At 35.6% G+C, this 17262-nt stretch overlaps 1 protein-coding gene across 1 annotated transcript in view; it reads left to right on the top strand.

Annotated features, from left to right (window-relative positions):
- Positions 1-3934: 3934 nt before the first annotated feature.
- Positions 3935-17262, top strand: part of LOC139151286 (cryptochrome-1-like) — a 55848-nt gene continuing 42520 nt past the window's right edge. Inside the window, exon 1 of the mRNA XM_070723972.1 lies at positions 3935-4278. Coding sequence (XP_070580073.1) covers positions 4088-4278 — 191 coding nt within the window. The 5' untranslated portion in view covers positions 3935-4087. The remainder of the gene's footprint in view (positions 4279-17262) is intronic.

The raw sequence follows: 17262 nt of genomic DNA, 5'->3' as shown, positions 1-17262 counted from the left end.
ACAAAAACCCTAATTTCAGCAGATGCAAAGAGCTGAGGTAGTTATAGGAGACATTGTCAAAATTTCACCTGCGGGAATTCCGTATAGACATTGCAGAAATGGTTGGTCTTGAGATATCATTTTCCGTCGTTTGGCAAATGTGTTTGCAGGCACATGGAACTATTATCTGTCAATTTGAAACTCATGTGCTCTATATTCCCGCATTTTTGTTGTCACCAGCAAACAAATAAATAAAGCAAATAAGGCAAATACATGTGGTCTTCAATACACTGAACACGTTTTAGATTTTCTGAGAAGCGCGGCCCAGGGAATCAAAAAGACTGAGAACGTGACATTCCGGCTTGAAACGTCAAAAGTGAATTTTCTCTAGCTTAGAGCTCATGCATGTTCAAATCATTATATATCACAAATATAGCACAAATGAAAATCTGGGGTCGCCGTGCAAACTTAAGCATGAGAGAAACAAATTAACGACTTGAAATAAAAATAGCTGTCATCCCCTGGTAAACTCATAGACCCTAATTTTTGGGTCTATGGGAAAAACTGAATTTTCAACTTTCACAAATTAAGCCAGTGAAAACTTTATTTACTTAATGAGCTTCAAAATGAGACCTAACAAGCGGTAGATCAAAAACATGTTGTAAACGTTTGATTTTAACTCAACACAACAGGGAGATTTGCATTTCATATCATCCTGATTTGTTGGCCAGCAATGTTAATTTATGAATAGTTTATGACTCGGCGTCTTTATTTAGAAAGGTCAAAATATAGGAAAATGGGTATTTCCTATTTTACCTGACCTTTATCTGATAGCCTACAGTATAAGGTAAATCCATGTAGTAGACTACAGTATAAGGTAAATCCATCTAGCAAGTTTGATATTGATCTGATAACCTCGATTTCAGTTTTCTTGGCAACTATATAGACTGCATTGAAAGGGTAAAAAGATAAACTTTCGCCCGAAGCAAATTTCTCTGTCGTCATGTCGTACCAGAACGCCATATTTGCATGGAGAACTTTTTGTGTATATTGGGTCACTGTAGAAACAATAATTATCTTCCAACCTGACAAAAAACAAACTTAAAGGCTCTACCACCACCACCGCCACCACCATCATCATCATCATTGGCATGATTGTCGTCGTCCATCCTGGGATTTATCTAAGCTGGCGTCAGTAATACGACGTAGATTTTCAATACATAACAGCAAATAAAATTTCATGACCACTGCCGCCACACAGGGTTATGAAAGAACATGGTCTTTAAAAATAACGACGTGTGAATGGCCCAGGGATGATTTTTGATTCGTGTTAATCTTTGCCAAATTTTGCAGGATGGAAGTGTCAAATATTGATCATCAGAGTGATTTATCACAGTGAATTATTGTGTGTACAACAAAAACATCAGTCTAGCGTATTATTAAAAATATGTATAGTTGTTACTGTGAAGATAGTTATCACAGACTGAAGTCAATTTCCAATAATGCAATTGCACAGAGACAACAAGTAGACGCATCACATGATCAAAGCTACGCTCATTTTAAATGCTACAACTCCACACCAAGTTAGAGAGTCTCTGAGTCGTTGACCGCGCGCTATTATATTATAGGCGCTATAGTGTGGCTACTCGTGAGACTCCTTAGCTAGGTTATAATTATCCACGTTGTGCTAAAATCTCTATGCGGAAAATGGACCGTTTTCTTACACCACTTCAAAAATCCTATTAGAATTCTTAGTTTCCAGCTAGAACTTGCATGTGTTCAGTGTTCTATGAATTCGTTCATAACTGAGTTTGTGCAGACCAGTATGCATTGTTCACAATCCGTCAAGTTGGCAAGGCTTGTACTCAAGTTGTACATCAATATATGTTGGCGAGACATAAATAAAAACAGAAATATGATATATCGGTAAAATAGTAATGAAAATATTAAAATATCAAAAATTAAAGTTAACGTCCGTCGGACAGACCGATATTACCACTAGATGAGGGTTCCCTAACACATATTTCTGCACAAAATCAGCGCCATGCCGCCGTTGATTGGACAGCGATATATAAGTCGAGTGGCATTTATTCATCAACTTAGAGTTTAACTCTCAAAAATACGATGATATCAATGCATTCATCATCTGTTGTCGAAATAGATGGCTTTAAAAAATGATTGCAATGTAACCTTTTAACACAGTGACTGTGGAATGTGTAAGAAAGGATGAGCTAATAATCATATTCAAAAAGCTGCAATGCACTACAAAATTAGTTTGTTTGAAGTTTAAACTGCTGACAGGTTTTCGATAAACTCGGAACGGTAATCGAGTATCATGCATATACGCGGTTACCATGGCGATACCTTGTGGTTAAGGTACACAGTGGAGGCCCAAGGACTGTCAGTGTACCTACCAGAGACTATTAGCTGACTCCCTGTGCATGTAATTGGCCTCGCTACGCATGCATGCGTTTCCACGATCCTGGGACCCTTATCCCGTCGTTGCAAAATCTTCCTACAATTTAGCTTCGGAGGAAAGATATCTTGTCATTTTTCTATCTCTAAAATAAGTCACTGTATCAAATATATATTGTGAAATATTGTGCATGTTGCTTTCTCATACTGGATTCTCATAGAGAGAACAGAAAAGTATCAGGAATTTGTCTTGCTTTTCATATGAAATGCAGATTTCATAATGGTACACTTTCACTTAGCAAACATCAAGATATCTCTGATTTTATTAAAGTATGGCGCCCGAAGGGCGCGCCGAAAAATATTAAACATCCTGATATCTCTGATATATATGCCTTGTATATTAAAGTCATGCACCTGAAGGGCATGCTGAAAAATATCTGATATATTAAAGTAATGAGCTTGAAGAGCATGCTGAAAAATATTGAACACACAGATATCTCTGATGTATGTATGCTTGATATGTTAAAGTTGGGCATGCTGAAAAATATGACTGATTATTAAAGTTACGCGCCCGAAGGGCGCGCCGAAAAATACAACTGAATGATGAAATTTGTGGCTGACACTAGCATTTTAGGCAATGATGAGCCTGTGTCAAAATTCAAAAACACACTGACCCCCCCCCTATTGGGCATTCCAAAAACATGGTGACCCCCCCTATCACCAAAGTCAAAAACAGGGTGACCACCCCCCCCCCCCCATGAATCCACTGGCCCCCCAGGCTGAAGAAACTGACCAGTCCCTAAAGTTTATATTGATAAATATGTCTGTTATTAAAGTCACGCGCCCGAAGGGCGCGCAAAAAATGCAACTGATAGATGAAATTCGTGGCTAGCATGATGCATTTTAGGCAAGTATGAGCCTGTGTCGAAATTCAAAACACACTGACTCCCCCACGCATCCACCGCCCCCAGGCCGAAGAAACTGACCAGTCCCTTAATTACCGTGATTTACTGATACTTTCGAGCACAAACTACTAGGAGGATAACACTGCGCTCCATATGCCTCACTGAGCAATTTATTGGAATAGATTGAATATAGTCTGTCGACACACACATATATTCGTAAATGCACTCCTTTACACGTTCAGTACTAAAACAACAACAACAACAACAACAAGAAAAACAACAACAACAAGAAAATTTCATGTTCTTTAATGGAAGTTTATTATCCTGAAATGTGTACTACACTGACTCAGACAGTAGGCCTATGCGTACATTCAAAAGATCAACGGCACAGTTGCTAGTTGCAGTGACAGGCTTTATGGTTTTATTATTGGAAAACAATCTCCCGACGTTCCGCTTCCCTGCAATGTTTGAGTTCTATGTTGCTGCTGACGGCCAGTGGCCAGTAGAAGGTGAACATCATGCCGCTTGCAACGTGATCACGGTTTATTATCATAAGCCGATTAAGAAATTAGCATATTCATAACCCACGCCTTCGTGGTAGCCAATGGGAGCGTGAGAGGGGTGAAGGAGAAATAGGTCTCGTTGCAAAACATGCTTTGTGTTGCATAAAGTGACGATTCGAATATACAGTGTTTTCGCTTGAACATCGATTTTCGTGCCAGTGCTCACTAGAGAGTTAGTTGCAATTTGTCGAGGAATTTAACTACAGTAACGAAAGACAAAACATAATGCCTAAACGAAAGCGATCCGATTCCAAACGCTCATGTTTAGTTCACTGGTTTCGTAAAGGTCTTCGACTGCATGACAACCCAGCGTTACGAGACGGACTATTGACTCCCGGAATAACGAAGTGGCGATGTGTGTATTTCCTGGATCCGTGGTTCGCTGGACAGTCTAACAGAGGCATCAACAAATGGAGGTAAGCAAATATCTGCTTCCCGTGTCGATGCCGTATGTACATGTACAGAACTCGTTCATGAAATACAGTGTCAGTCTGTTACGTAATGGCAGTAGCCATTGTTGACAGTCAATCTTTTAGCGGCTTTCATGAGACGGTCTAAGTATGTGACGACATTTTACTGAAAAAAGAAATTTAATATACCTAATTTATTTCAAGAAATCCTACATATTCATCGGAGACGGCGTTCTTTATAAGCCGCAGTGTACTCTGAGTGGAGTCCGTTAGCAGTACTTGAAGTTTGTCACCGTAGCGAATGAGACAGAATAGACCAGCGCCATTGGGATACGGACACTGACAGAGCAAAAATATTTTCTCATCAATTTGATCAAACACATCAATGAAACTGTCCGATAGAATAGAGCTCATCTTGGAGAATTTCAAAATGTAAAAATATAGAAGCTTCATAAACTAGGATTTCCTACAGTATACCAAGGCATTTATGTGATTTCGATCGACCGTTCTGTTTCCTCTGGCGCGGCGGTAGCAACGTGTATTTGATGGACAGCCAGCGGGATCGATGATATACGAATGTGTGTATGTGGGTTCTCCCGCCAAGATTTCAGTGATGATGGAAATCGTTTCAAATTACGTAAAAGATATGTCATTCGTCTCGTTTTGATCTGCAAGTCTGCGTTGACTAGAAAATATACTTGCCTCTCTTTGTAAATGGTTTATTTGCACAGAGCTATCGTTTATGATGTATGCTCTAAAAAGTACAATATTCGTACAATGTTGGGTCCTTAGCTCCATCCTCACGCAAGAAATGACGATTGCAATTTGCATGATATCGAAACACTTGGCTAAGAGGAAAATTAAAAATAATGTGCATGGCAATGTCTTTCGATGAACTTGTCTTGTCCGTCCGCATAACAGTCGCTTGTGGTTCGATACACGGCAAGAGCCGATGTAAATCTTTAGAAATATTTACGGCAAGCGTCGCCTTATCATATTTTCATGCCACTTGCACTGACAAGGAGGGAATCCGGAACGGGGTGTAGGTAGCTCTGCGTGGCAGGGCTGTACGGCCTCCCACTACATATGTGGTGGGAGGCCATATAACGCCGATAACAATCAGCCCTGCCACGCAGAGCTAGAGGCGTAGGTTGCTGGAAACGTTGTGCATTGGAAATGCACACCCGTCAGAAATTGGTTGCCGATCGTCTTGAATGATTTGTCTGATACCTGTTGGAGCCAGGCGCTTTCGACTGTATAGCTGCATTGCATTGCAGCGTGCGTTTTCTGTTGGATTAAGGGACTGGACACAAATTACAGGGGGGTGGGCCGGTGTTTTTTGGGGGTGGGTCGCCATTTTTCGCACAAGCATTTTTGAAGGGTCATAAAATTTTGTGCAAGCCTATGGGGAGGGTCACCTTTTTCATGCCTCAAAGCTGAAATTGCATGTGCACATTATGAAATACTGAAAAAGAAAAATACCTCCTGGCACTTTCATTTTCTGCCATTACCATTTTCGGCTCGCCCTTTGGGCGCAAATTTCAGGTATAATAAACAATGTATTGATGATCCAAGCAGCCACATTGATTTAAGTTGTCATGATTTCTACTTATTCAACACTATTGTGCATAACTGTCCCCTATAATAACTCTTTCAATAACAATTTGGGAGATTACTTATTTGACATCATTCTCCCATTGACAATACATTGGGTATAGGTCGGTGTCAAACGTTCATGTCGCTGTATGTACATTTTTTAATTTTTTGAGGACATTGACAGAATACAAACTGTTCAGAATAGTGCATAGTGTCATCAATAACAACTGGAAGCTTCAGGTCGAACAACTTTTGAATAACAATTTAGGATCAGATAACCTATGAGTTATTTGTAGTTTCCTCATAGCCTACAATGTATAGTGAATCAACATTTTGGTGAAATTCCAAAATCAAATTTCTTGCACAACCATTGACTTGAAACCACTCTAGTCTAATCATGAATATTAATACTAATAATTAGGTGTACATAAATGCACAGGTTTACCAAGTTTTGTATTGGAAAAAAAATATTCATAGTTTCATCATAGGCTGCCATGTATAGTGAATGGACATTTCAGTGAAATTCCAAAATCAAATTTCTTACACACACATGGACTTGTAACCACTCTAGTCTAATCAAGAACATAAATATCAATAATCAAGCATACATAAATACACAGATTTGCCAAGTTTTGTATTTAAAAAAATTATTCATAGTTTCTTCATAGACTACAATGTATAATGGATCCACATTTCATGCGAAATTCCAAAAACAAAGTTATTGTACACAGATGCACGTGTTACCACCCTCTTCTAATCAAGCACAATTATGTCAATTATTCAGGGTCATATATACACAAATAGTGCATATTTTTAATTCTGAAATTTTTTTTTACAGTTTTGTCATAGACTCCCATGTATAGTGGATCAACATTTTATGCGAAATTCCAAAAACAAAGTTATTGTACACAGATGCACATTTTACCACCCTCTTCTAATCAAGCACAATTATGTCAATTATTCAGGGTCCATATATGCACAAATAGTGCAAATTTTTAATTCTGAAAATTTTTTGACAGTGTTGTCATAGACTCCCATGTATAGTTTTGTCATAGACTCCCATGTATAGTGGATCAACATTTTGACAGAAATTCCAAAATCAAATATCTTGTTCACATGTGCACTTGTAAACAACCCATGCTAATCAAGTATATCTATATCAGTTATTAAACATCTGTATATGAACAGATATAGCTAGTTTTATACTGGAAAATACACGTTCATAGTTTTCTTATAGTCGACTACATGTATAGTGAATCAACATTATCGATAAAATCTAAAAATTACATTTTTTACAGGCATGCACTTTTTACCTGCCACTTCAAGAAAGTACATTTACATGAATTATCACACACATATGATTTGATATTTCTTGGACAACGCGTTATATCGGCCACATTTTGCCTTCCTTTCGGGAGGGCGACTTAAAAGTATAGCAAGTCAGAAGGGGGTCTTTAACACATTGCGGGTTTTTTTGGGGGGTATTGAGTAACAGGGGAGGGTCACTTATTTTCATGCACGGATAAGGGGGAGGGTCACTAATTTTTGTGCATGAACTTTTGAAGGGTCACTATTTTTTACGCAGCGGTTTTTCGAAAAACACCGGCCCACCCCCCCCCTGTAATTTATGTCCAGTCCCTAAGCCGCAGCGTTTGGTTGTTGGAAGTCTGTACGTCCATTCCCGACATATACGCTGTAGTTTTCGATGCTTCATCGAGGAAAGTCGACTTTAATATTACATTATGCAGCCCGTGTTTGTGTGCTCATCATCATATTCAACTACTGCAAATAAATTTCATAGCGTGCAGTTTGTATGTTTATATTCCAAAAACTATTATTTTCCATTAAAATACTGAAGTTGATCAAACATCTGATTAAATGTTAAAGCCTTGGCAAATTTTAGACGCATTATGACTTAATAATGGATGGTTGCAGCTGAGCCCAGCAAGGAAAATGACACTTTGACACAAGAGATTTGCTGATGTACTTTTTGATATTTAGGTTGTCTTGTTTACGTCATCATATATCGTTTAAGGCTAGTGTTCAATGATGCATTAGTGTAAGTAATCACCTATGTGCAATGTAGCAAGAACAACGCATATCACCATCTGCTGTTAACTTTAAAACTGTAAACATGATATTCAAGCAATTCACCGGTAAAAATTCCGACTTCATCAATAAAAATGTAGCATGCAATTCCTCTTTATTGAAATATGCTGTAATTCCATGATTGGTAGTTTCAAAAGATAGGAATGCATTTGGATCAAAGAAAAGTGGTTGTGGAACAATAGTGAATGGAGAAATGGAAATGTCAAAGTTTCCGTGATAAGGAGTTGATATGACATGATTGTTTAGACTGTTAGGTCCGAGGGCAAATTAGTGCAAGCCCTCATAAGTGTTGCCAACGGAAACCATTTCTCATGAAGCCATTCCTGCAAAACGGAAGACACTCACAGGGAAGTTTTCAGAAATCAAATTCACTTGAACTTTTGACATGTTGTCTTGGTAATTAGTAAGGCACAGATTTTGAAGAAAGAGAAGAAAAGAAAAAATTTCCTCAGAGTCACAATAATGTCATTTGTTATAAAATAAAATTGATATTCATATAAGTATTAATATGAGACTTAGTAATATGATCAGATAATGTTGCATAGTGATGAGGATTGGAACACAGTGCCCTGAAGCACGCAATTCATTCGGTGCATGCGCAAAGTATCTTTGTTCTGAATTAATCTAACCTCTCTGTTGATGGCCATCCAGGATGTTATAGAGCATCATTATCCATATCATAGCTTTGATGTAAAAGCAAACCAAAAACAAAGTAGGTTCTTGAAATTTATTTTGTTCTTTTTTACTTTCATGATTCATAAAGACATTGTTTTTCTGTAGGGATGAAACAATCTATATCACGTTTTGCATTTTTGGTCGTTGCCCTTATGTATCTTGTTGTATGTGTGTTGTTCGAGGTAAAACTGTATATCATCTTCGACTTCTGATCCAGATTAGTTTGGTTGTCCAGCGGGGTATTAACTCAGATTCTCTGTATCCAAGTAGCCATGGTAATTTTCTTGCTGTTGTCTTGAATTTCAAAATGTTACCACACAGGTCAATCAATCAAGGCCGATGTTTTTCCTTGTATTGTAATACACGTGCACTGAAACAAATTACCGTGGTATGGTTAAAGCCGTAGGAACTTTGCTGTTTACAACTTTTTCAATATTTTTGTTCCATTTTCATTGATACCTGCTGAGAAGCTTGTTCCTTTGCATATAAGCATAATGTACATGTATAATATACACTGTGCAGGTACATGTATGTACAGTTTTGATATTTTAAGTATAGGAAAGTCAATGCAGAGAATATTTGCACATGCTATAGGCAGTTAACTAAGAAACTGTGCTTGATACAGTATCAGAAAAAAACAGAAAAAAGATCTCAGCAGGACAGGTAATTTTGCTTTAAAATTAGCAACAATTGAAAAGGTATATATGCCTTTGCTCTACATGCAAACTTCGTGAAGTAAATTGACTTAATTTTTAGGGCAGTATTTCTGTAGGTGTAACTGACAATAAAATTGTAAATACAGGCCTGCAGCTCTACTTTGAACCATTGAATATTTTACTTTCAAGGAGTGATGAAAAGTGTTGAAAAAAATTTCTTACAAAAAAGTTATCATTCTTACGCAACTGAAAGCACAATAGATAATTACGCGTGGTGTAAGAATTTCTTTCTTTTTTCTGTGAAGATTCTGCCATTGTTGATGACTCAATTTTTGATGCCTTTACAGAATATATCTCTGTCAAATTTTGTCAGATTTTTGCCAAAATTTTGATAAAGAACTGTAGCCAAGGAAATGTGATTTCCATTTGGTCCAAAATTTTCAAAAAAATTACAGAAAATTTCATAAAATTTGGTAAAATGTTGCACTAAAATTTTGGTGGGAAAAAATTACAGCGCTCAAAGGGTTAATAGGTGCAAAATTATCAAGACACAAAGCCAGACTGCCCTGTCATTCAAAACATTGGGGACTGCAATGTAATGATTGTGTTTGCTTGCTAAACACAACTCCATGGTTATATGAGAGAACTGAATCTACAGTCTTTTGTCTGTTTAGTTGTTTAGATGGAAATGTGTTAAAAGGGTGGCGTTCACTGTAGCTGTTTCCATATGAGAAGATTCACTAAAGAGTTACAGCTGAGATAATTAATGCATATTTTCAGCAGTGCAGGGACATGCACAATCCATGCTTTACTGATCTTGTGGATTTTTTCTATGCTGAGTTTCTTTGTCACACAGAAATGATCTTGGTTCAAATTTCCATGTCAGTGGTTGCCATAGAAATTGTCCAAGGTGCAGTCTAATACTCTCTTGTTAAGTTATATATGATCTTTTAACCCTTTGAGCGCCAAAGTCAATTTTTGTCACCTTTACAAAATATACCCCAGCCATTTATTTCAGATTTTTGCCAAATTTTTGATTAAAAAACTGTAGCCAATGAAATGTTATGTCCATTTTGTTCAAAATTATCAAAAAAATTACAGGAAAATTCATAAAAAATGTTAAAATGTTGCACTTAAATTTTTGTGGGAAAAATTACAGCACTCAAAAGGGATAAGTTCCTCAAAGCTTGTTCAACTACAATGTACATGTATGGATAGTTTGATATTTTAATGAAAAAATCTGTTTATGTCAGCACTGTTGATACTGTCAAGCTGAAATTGGTACAAGGTGTATGGATTAGAAAAAACTGCAAGGAGTTGGTGTATTATGAATAATGATGAATTTTGAAATGCAAATTTCCTATGATGTGAGATCTTTCAATTGACTTTGAGAAAAGCTTCTCTGCTTTAAAGACCAACCTTGAACAAATTTGTTGAAATCGAGTAACTGCAGACTTGGCCATCAATTATGTAACTTCACCCCAGATAGATTTGACCTTACAGTGACACTATCTACAGAGTAGTGATTGGTTACTTCATAGCAAATATTGATCTTCAGATATTGACTGTTCCTGACATGATCAACAATTACATAACAGCTTAATCCTCTGTATATAGGGGTAATTGGCCTGGTAGTTAGCAGAAAATTATTGTGGAGTCTCCAGGATAACAATCTGGTATAAAGTGGCAACTATATCAGCTATGAATATGCCTGGCTTTAAAATATGTGATCAATACATGGGTAGTCCTGCCTACGATGCTGTGTGGTCCCAGCGTATGTACAGCCTGTGGTGGGACGCCATGTTCCCAGTGTATGTGTGTTGCAAGCGTATCACAGCCTGTGGTGGGACGCTGTGTATTGCCAGCGTATACACAGCCTGTGGTGGAAGGCCGTGCAACACACAGCGAGTGATGGGATGCCGCGCCATGCAACACACAGCCTGTGGTGGGACGCCGTGCAACACATAAATCATGAACACATACATGTAGCATCTTATGCAGGATCAGGTTTTTATTAGGGTATTTGTGATAATGGATAATAGAGACAGTGTCGAGAGAGCCCTAATATATGGCTAAGCACTGGTGAAAACACATTTTAATAGTTTAGACTTAAATACGCCATGAGATCTGTACAGGCTGTTCATTTTAGGAATCAAAGGTGAACTCAAAAATGAAAGCCAGTTGTAGACGCATAGACATTTTATAGACAGATTTTACTTCTAGTGTTTCTATAGATACATATCACATTAGACACTATAGACACAATAAACCTTACACGCACATATCATGTTCCCTCCCGGCAAAGTTTTGAAAAATGTCCAAGATGTGGACGTAAGTTGTAATGTGTTATGTCATAGGGTCTTGCATGTCTGCGGTATACATGTTGTATCTGTTGAAGGGGGACTTTGAGTTTGTTGACTTGGCCATTGCAAGGCTTAAATCACTCAGTATTCTTACCAAGGATCTAGTTTTTTGACAGATCATTTCTTCCAACATACTATTATATACATACCGGAAAGTTAAAACCATGTTAAGTACCTGACCGTAGAGGGCAGTGTTTACAGTTGTTAAAGCTCTGCCTGCAGCTGTATGGAGCAGCTGTATGAATGTCACTGTTCATTCTTTCTACCGTCATATTATCTCAAAAATGGTAAAATTATGAGATGTGATTTGAAAACTATAGCAGGCAGGTACCACACAACAAAGCGTACAGCGTGTGTGTATGTGTTATATATAATATATATATATATATATATATATATATATATATATATATAATATATATATATATATATATATATATATATATATATATATATATATATATATATATATATATATATATATATATATATATATATATATATATATATATATATATATATATATATATATATATATATATATATATATATATGTAAAGTAAAAGTAAAGTAAGCCTTTATTGAAATCGTATCCCAGTTGGGATCTTGATCATAAAGTACAATAAAGGTTTTGCAAAAACAACAATGAAAGAGTATATATAATATATATATAAATATAAATATCTATACATGAGGTCAACATATTAAAGGTTCATAAATAGTTTACTTTGTCTTTTTCATTTTGTCTTGTCTGAGTTTAAAACATGTATGTATGTATTTTCCCAATTCACATAGTGATGCTTTATCTGTCCTTGAAAAGATGCTTACAAGGTCTTGTGTGCCTCTGAATGCGTTTTTACAAATGTTTAGTTTACTGAAAAAATCATGTCTAATGTCTGTGTATCCTTTGCAAATGAAAAAGAAAATGTATCTCATCTTCTACTTGTTTGTTTTGGCAAATTGGGCATGCTCTGTCTATGACATCAAGGTTTCTATATCTACCTGTTTCTATGTGTAGTATGTGTGCACTAATGCGTAACTTGCACAGGGCTGATCTGTGATCTGGGTTTTTTATAACATGAAGGTAGCTTTCGAGAGAGAAATCTTTTTTCAACTCTCTGTATGTGCGAAGTTTATTTTTATGGTGCCCTTGTCTGGTATCATCATGAATCAATTCAAATGCACATTTTTCAAATAGCTGTTTAACTTTTACATTGAAATTAGTTTTAAAGTGTTTGTCATTTTCTATCTTTACATTCATGGCATCTCCAATATTTACGAGCAGCAACGATTGTTTAATTCCTGACACCCAATTATCTGTATGTGCATTGTCCAGTTGACAACCCAGATCATAAGCCTCACGAGTCAGTGTTGTATCAGATTTCTTACTTATTTTTAACCAATATTTGACCATTTGTGTTATGCTTGAAACAATTAGAGGATATCTACCCAGTTCCATTAGACATGCTATGTTGGATGCTTTGTTATTCACTTTAAGTATGTGCTTGCAAATTTAATGTGCAACTTTTCAATTGTGTTTGTTAAGTTTGTGAGTATGGTTTTTGCATTTGTGCATATGTCTGCAGTCCATACTTCTGTACAGTATAGCAGAATAGGTTGTTTTATCATGGCATCAAACATTTGTAAATGGACCTTAATTGGAATATTTAACTCTGCAAAGAGTAACTGTCTCAATTTAAAACATGCCTTCATAGCTCTGTTTTTCAAATCAATTTGTGCTCTGTTTAGTTTCCTGTAATATTTAACTTTATGCCAAGGTAAGTGTATGTTGACACATTTTCCAACTCATTACCATGTATAGTAAATTTAAATTTGTTGAAAATTTTCCCCGATTTGTTGAAAACCATGATTTTTGATTTGAGAATGTTTATGCCTAAATGCCATTTTTCACAATAATGCCCTATTGAATTATAGCATATATATATATATATATATATATATATGTATGTATATATATATATATGTGTTATATATATATATATATATATATATATATATATATATATATATATATATAATATATATATAACCATACTCTGTGATATATATATATATATATATATATATATATATATATATATATATATATTCATATATATATTCATATATATATATATAACCGTACTCTCTGTGCCTGAGTGCAGAGGTTGCTATAAAGCCATTATGGTGATAACCGGGAGGGCACATTGTATACATTTTGTGTGTGTGTGTATGCATATATATATATATATATATATATATATATATATATATATATATATATATATATATATATATATATATATATATATATATATATATATATATGTTGTGTGTGTGTGTGTATGTGTGCGCAAGGGCGCGCGCGCGTGTGTGTGTGTGTGTGTGTGTGTGTGATATACATTGTACTTACCGTACTTTGTGTGAAATACTATATATAATATCCAACATTTTTTGTCAGGCTCTGTTTTTAAAATAATTCATAATTAATGTCCAGTTTTGGGAAAAATTAACTGTAGGACTACTTACAGGGTAGCATGGAAATTGGAAAATTTGACAATAGTTTGTAGCAAGGTCATGAGTGGGGAAGTGTGTGTGGGCTTCAATAAAGCAAGATTAATGTAACGTTTTCATGTGGGCTTTTCTTGAAAGTCATGAATGGAACACGCCCACTAATGTAATGACGTAAGAAATTTTATGAAATATTAAGTCAGTGAATACGAGGAGATGAGAAAAGTGCTTCATGTGGCTTAGTATAGCGGTAGTCATACTTTGTGGTAGGTTGAATTATGCCTATGACCCTAGAGGGCAGTGTTTATAGTTGTAAATAGGAGTATTAAATAGCAAAACAAATGAGTTTTTGAACATTGTTGGCACATTGTAATTTCAAACGGAAAGTTACAGGACCGTGGCCGCACAATAGGGGGATTACTTGGTGACGCACCATTTGCATACACTGGGCGGGAGTTTTTGAATTCACATGGTGTACTACGTTCAACACCGTGAGTGATGAACTCTTGGATAAATCAGACACAAACCACATCAGTAAAGTGGAACACTAGTCGGGAACTCTTTAATGTGGTACAAGCAACACAAGCTCGGCCAGCTAAAATCACTGCATGCGCAGTACATCAAAACACACCCAAATAAGGTAGCTGACGTCACACATGGCATCGCTTTGACCGTATGATAAATTGAATAATCATGATGGGCACGTTTGTGACATATTCAAAGAGGGGTCAAATGGTCGTACAAGGAACACATTTTGAAACATATGCATTCTCCGACAAAAAACAGAATAATTTTTCAGTTTATTTTTTACTCAAGTTTAGTCACTATATATTCACAGACATCATATGCATGATTCAATGGCAATGACGACTGAAACATAGCAAAATCATGGGATTCTTGGACCAAACACGGCACTATAATGTACAATCACACAAATAGAAAGCAGATATTTTTAGGGACATTCTTAAGTATTCTGGTAGACACTAAGAATCGACATGGGTTTGATTCTTGTCACGGTTTTGTCAGGTCAAAATTATGATTGATTCAATAGTAATATCATATTTTTAGGCACTTTTTATAACTTCTATAAAAAGGTTTTATCTCAAATTATTTCCTTATGTATGTGCTGTTAATTATTGTGAGATATTACTCAGGAGGATTGGCAAATGTATTAAATGGGTCAGAGTATAACAATATTTTATGCTATTTTGATGAATTCCAAAATCTCATAGGTAATTTCTTTTTGAGGGAGTTATTGCCTTGATTGCAAGGTTATTGTCATGGTTTCAATGTATACATTGTCCCTACATCAAAAATTATGCAAATAAGAAGAACATTCTTCTGAACAGTCAAACTAGAAGTTTTGCCGACATCTAGTATAAAAGTGAATGGTTTAAATTCTAAGTATTTCTTATCAAAGATTCAGAATGTAATGATATCATCATGATTTTCTTCCTTTCAAACTCATATGTATGTTAATACATCCACATTACAAAATTGCAGAAAGTAGCCATAGCCTTCAACGAGAAATATTCATTTATTTTAGTGCCAATACATGTAGTTATGTTACCATAGTTATTTACTGGCATAAATACATGCAAATATTGCATTTGGAGTATCCCGGTTCCTACTGTCTACCTGTATGCTGTGTTGAAATTAATATTACTATCACGTAATCATGGAAACACGATTCAGATAAAAATAGATGTGTACATCCCACGAAATTATCCTCATCATATAAGTAATTTCCTTCCTTTCAGTAATGTTAAGATGATTTGATGAAAAGTATCTTGCTGCCTGTTTGGCATTTCAGCCAATATTGAATGACTCTGAATTATCTGACGTACAGGAAATATGATCCGCTACTGTAGCTCTTTTTTCCTCTAGAGAGAGATTACAGAATCATTATGGAAATATTAAAGGAGCACGAATCTGCTTCTGGACTTCCATTAAACTGTGAAGACTATTATCCTGTCTTGCAAACAAGCAGTCAGCGCATCTGATAAAGGACATAGGTGCATGTTTATCAATATCGGATTACCGATATACAGTATCTGCTAGAATTTCTATTTGCGCTGCTAGGTATGGGTAGAATTTTGCCTCTCATACAGTGTTAGCAACAGTAAAAAATGTTGTTTCCATGCAGTAAAATATAATACAGCTTGCTAGTAGATGCACAATTCTGGGGTTGTTGTTATCAATAATATGTCGTCGGTGAATATATATGAGATAGTATGACATTAGAGAGAATGACTTAGTCTTGCTCAAAAAATTTCAAACAGCAAAGCATATGTAAAGGTCACAATTTATACAGTATCATTTTCAATATACATATAGTGAACACAAGTCCAGGAATTCCTGTATATGCACTGAGGAAACATGTGACATGTACATTTCAGGGTACCTTAGTATTTCAAGTCATGTATAAAGTTACAGTATTGTGTAGTAAATTACGGACCATTAGATCTTGGGAGGGGGGTGGTCAAAAACAGAAAAAAAAAATTTTCAGAGCAGAAAGTTAGGAAAAAAAAATCTTCAAACTAGTTTGCAAAAAAAAAAAAAATAAATAAGAAAGACAAAGGCGTAAAAAAAAATCTGCAAAGTCTTTAAAATTTTGAATTTTTTTTAGATTTTACCGACAGTAAGCAACTTTCTGTATTTTTAATACATCCTCCCGGCACATTTTTAATTTTAATTTATACATTTAGAGTGACTGTATCCCTTATACTGAAGTTGTGATTATCTTATCTTTTCAGGACTTTTGTATTCTGATCACTTGAAAATTATGAATTATAGAGCCTGTTTTCTACTTGTTTCCTGCGTACAAACCAAGCAGGTACACTAGGTAAAACATTGAAACTATGGTATGGTTGTCAAGACAGAAAGTTATATTTGCCTCTTAAGATCAAGGTAAACAGATGCAGGCCACATCAGTTTCATTTTTTTCACAGCATTTTATTGCAATGATGAATGCAAGAATGGGTGAACAAGTAGAAACACGTCAATAATGATAAAACAACATATCAAGTCATTATGTATTATTTTGCTTTTAAAAAGGCATTTTCAATTCTTTTTTCTCA

The sequence above is a fragment of the Ptychodera flava genome, chromosome 2 (assembly GCF_041260155.1).
Source record: "Ptychodera flava strain L36383 chromosome 2, AS_Pfla_20210202, whole genome shotgun sequence".
Classification (NCBI taxonomy): domain Eukaryota; kingdom Metazoa; phylum Hemichordata; class Enteropneusta; family Ptychoderidae; genus Ptychodera; species Ptychodera flava.
The sequence above is the reverse complement of the archived record's forward strand: the minus strand, read 5'-3'. Positions and strand labels throughout refer to the sequence as shown.